Source organism: Ctenocephalides felis, unplaced genomic scaffold, assembly GCF_003426905.1.
Source record: "Ctenocephalides felis isolate EL2017-DRISC unplaced genomic scaffold, ASM342690v1 CF-g0.4_SCAFFOLD_03571, whole genome shotgun sequence".
Lineage (NCBI taxonomy): Eukaryota > Metazoa > Arthropoda > Insecta > Siphonaptera > Pulicidae > Ctenocephalides > Ctenocephalides felis.
The window spans coordinates 65,196,954-65,200,840 of NW_020539725.1; the positions used below are offsets into that span (position 1 = coordinate 65,196,954).

General features: G+C 32.8%; 1 protein-coding gene across 1 annotated transcript; it reads right to left on the bottom strand.

Moving 5' to 3' along the window:
* Positions 1-344: 344 nt before the first annotated feature.
* Positions 345-3,222, bottom strand: LOC113386506 (A disintegrin and metalloproteinase with thrombospondin motifs 3-like). Its single transcript, XM_026624285.1, has 6 exons — positions 3,218-3,222; positions 2,946-3,078; positions 2,304-2,464; positions 736-923; positions 537-648; positions 345-441 (listed from the first exon to the last, which is right to left on the bottom strand). The coding sequence occupies exons 1-6, from the start codon at positions 3,220-3,222 to the stop codon at positions 345-347; spliced, it is 696 nt and encodes a 231-aa protein (XP_026480070.1).
* Positions 3,223-3,887: the final 665 nt, after the last annotated feature.

Sequence of the window (3,887 nt, forward strand, 5' to 3'; positions counted from 1 at the left end):
TGAAAAAGTCGCACAGAATTATTTGCAAATGCGTTTAGACTGTGACTATGCGGGAGCACTTTTTCAATTTTGTGTAAATTGGGCAACTATTTTTTTCTGAAATTGAATTCGAAATGAAATGGCGATTGTTAATGTTCTGGAGATAAATTGATTTATGATTGATGACATTTGATTTGCTCACAATCAGATATAACAGATAGCAAAAATAATGAAAGTTACAGTATTTGTAATAATATATTTAAAAACATTTAAAATTTCTCGAATATTTCTTGCCATACACCACTAGTTACGTAATAAATTTATAACTTACCGTTTCTCATTGCTCTGGAATATCTTTAGTAACATTATGGCATGTAGAACCATCTCCATCGCAAACTCCGCAATGTCTCTTTTTCTTCCAGAATTTGCAATTCCATCGCATCCAAACGTGCGACACCTTCCCTTGAAAAAATACCAATTTAATATAAAGATAAGAAAATTTAAATCCATGTTAAGGACCACCTTATACAAATAAAACAGTCGTTACCTGAATACACAAATCATCTTCTTCAGAGTACGAGCAAGGAGTACCATCCAGAACACTTATTTCCAAATTGTAAACCTCACCAGTTTGATCGTTTATGCAAAACAGTAAACACTTTAGATGATCTAAAAAATTACACGAAACCGATAACAAGTAAAAAATACTTTTATTTTTCTAATTGCAACCCAATGGTTTACTGATAATATTATTACCTTCCTCTGGTTCAAAAGGAAGCCACCGGGCAGTCGTATTTTCTCCTTGCTGTTTTTGCACATTAGAACATTGTTCGAGTCTTTTGTCCTTAGAATTTTTAGCATTTACGATTTCTGGACACTGATCCAAGTAACATTTCTGGAATTCCTGACCTTCGCCTATGCAATTCCTACCACCATTTGAGGGACTAGAATTACAAATAAAACCATATCTAGTGGTGTATGGCATCGTGCCTTAAGGCAAATTGCTGGAACTTTCCGTACCGTAATGAAATATTCTAGAAATTTCATATGTTTTCAAATATATTATTACAACTTTCATTATTTTTGCTATCTTATTTTATCTGAGCAAATCAAATGTAAATCATAAATCAATTCAGTTAATCTCCAGAACATTAACAATCGTCTTTTCATTTAGAATTCAATTTCAGAAAAATAGTTGCCTTACACAAAATTGAAAAAGGGCTCCCGTATAGTCACAGTCTAAACACATTTGCAAATAATTCTGTGCGACATTTTCACCTATACTGTGCTTAGCTTGGCGGCATTTTCACATGTTTCAATATTTTTCACAGAATTGGAAAAGAAATCTAAACGCACTTGGGTAAACGTTTGTACCAGAGTGGCGCTTAGACTATGCTTAGCCTGGGTAATTTTTTAAATTTTAATCAAAAATACAAAAATATGTTATGGAAAATAAAAAAAAGTGTAATAATTTTTTATCCTCAAAAGCAATTGTTTTGTCAATACCAGCGGAAAGTTTTTTAGATCCTTCAAATCGGACGCTCAGTTCACTCAAAAACTGCCATTTTCTGCACATTTAGCTCTGTATCTCCGAAGCCGCTGGATCTGCCTTTGCCAAAAATCAATCACCTCTTCTCCCAATCATTACAAATTAAATGTTTTTTAGATCATTTAAATCCGACAATTCGTTCTCTCAAAACTAGATTTGTATTTTTGCATTCTTTGCTCCGTATCTCCGTAACGGATGAACCTGCCTTTGCCAAAAACTGATCAGCACATCTCCCTATTAATAGCGATCAAATGTTTTTAAACCATACAAATCGGTTGATCCGTGCGCACGAAAACGTAGACGAAAAAATGCAGACATACAAAACACACACACACATACATCCATTTAGTTTCTGAGGTATGCCAGTAAAATGTTCAGAAACCTTTAAAACGTCGAGAAATGCGAAAATGTTCATTTAAGATTTTTGTCCCATTACTATAACTACCCTACGGGAAGTTAAAAATCATAATATGTAGTACAGTCTTTGGGCAGATTTCAGGGAAGAATAGTGTGAGAGGTTTTACATTTATTTTTAAGTAAAAATTGATATTACAACTACTTGATATCATGTTGTCCTGGATTAGAGTTCAAATTGACGATCATGTCCACACGAGACAGTGCGCTTAACCGTTACGCCACGGAATAAAAAAATAAATTTGAACAAATGGATGAATATAAGTTGAAAAGAGATGTATCAGTTTTAAAAATAACAGGGTGAAGAAAATTATTTTACCAAAATATGTTTCTATTTACCAAAATATGATTTTTTACTCACGGTGGATTATCGCATAATCTGATTCTGTAACTGAAGCCCCAACCACAGGTTGTAGAACATTCGCTCCAGTCGCTCCAATCGCCCCATAAACCATCAACTGGATTTGCCTTTTGGTTTTCTGCAGCTTCTGGTGAAGTTGTGCAGATGCCTTTGTAACAACCCTGAAAAAAAAATCAGAAACATAACATAAATTAAATAATTCATTAGCAAAAAAATTAATAATCCAACAAATAACACTGAGGAAAAAAACAAAAAAAATGCACAAGTCTTCACCAAAAACTGATCAATAAATGTTGGATTGACCATCACACCTAAAATTAGACACCCTGGACAACTCATGCAGTTTTGGCAAAGGATTTGTTGAAGATTTAGAATGTCAAACATAAATTCAAGAGAAACAATAAATTATTTTTTTGGTGATAATTACCAAATCATAAACTGAAAGAAAAACTAAAGAGGTCTTTACCAAGAACTGATCAACAAAATTGTTGGTCTGACCATCACCCAAAACTAGACAATTGGGCAACTCATGCAGTTTTGGCAAATGAATTGTTTAAGATTGAGGATGACTAACAAATTTATTTTTGTGATCAATATATCATTTTTTTTTGTAATCAATAATCATTTTTTGGTGATAATTACCAGTCCGTATCCACATTGAGTTCCATCCAAAGGAGGATTCTTTTTGGTCTTGCAGAGATCAGTATTAGAATGATGGACACACCATAAATATTTGCAGATTTCAGTAACGCCTATTGTTTTGCAAACAGTATGCCTATAAGAAAAAGAATTAGGAAATAATTATATGATGTAGTAAAAAATATGCAAAGCCAAGGTCCAACATGGTTGGAGCAAATTTACTCCAAGTTAGATTTCAGTGTGCCATAAAGAAAAAAAGAATGTATAAATATAACCTCATATAATCAATGTCTAATAAATCATCATAAAAAGTAAAGTACTGAATTTCAATTAAATATTCTTTAGTTATTTATGGAATGCACTCCAATGGTTGTCTTAGACACCTACTTCTGATGTCTCCTAAAAATTTGAGTCACTTTAGGAAAACTATCTTCTGAATACTTCCCAAAGGAGCAATTCTGCCTCATAAAATAGCGCTATCTTATGATTGTTCCTTGTTAGTGAAACTGTGAAAATGTCTATTTGTCGAGCGATCAGGAGTATTTTACATATAAACAAGCAAGGAAGAATGTTTAGATAACTGCATCATCTAGAATTCTTTTAACATTATTCCTTGCTTTTTGTATGTAGATAGACCATAATGTTAGCAGAATTCTAGATGGTGCAGTTATCATAAGACAATTTCACAGTTTCTCAAACAAAAACAAGAATAAAAACAGCTTTGCCATGACAATTGGCAAGAAAATTTTATGTTTATCAAGTGACTACAAAAATAATTACATACCCATCACCAATTCAATTCTGCACTGATCATTCATCGAGTAAGTTTTTGGGAGACCGGCAACTTCTGTAAATTTCATCAGAGGACGATTGCTTAAACAGGGCCAAAACCTGCAAAAATATATTTTTTAAAAACACAGTTCAACTTCATAAAAATTTTTCCTT

What these genes read in the sequence shown, in the direction of transcription:
- LOC113386506 (XM_026624285.1), bottom strand. An exon ending in CTCAATGTGGATACGGACTG is followed by an intron (nt 2,465 to 2,945) that starts GTAATTATCACC and finishes TTTTTTTTTCAG; the next exon opens with GGTTGTTACAAAGGCATCTG. An exon ending in AGATTATGCGATAATCCACC is followed by an intron (nt 924 to 2,303) that starts GTGAGTAAAAAA and finishes TTGTAATTCTAG; the next exon opens with TCCCTCAAATGGTGGTAGGA.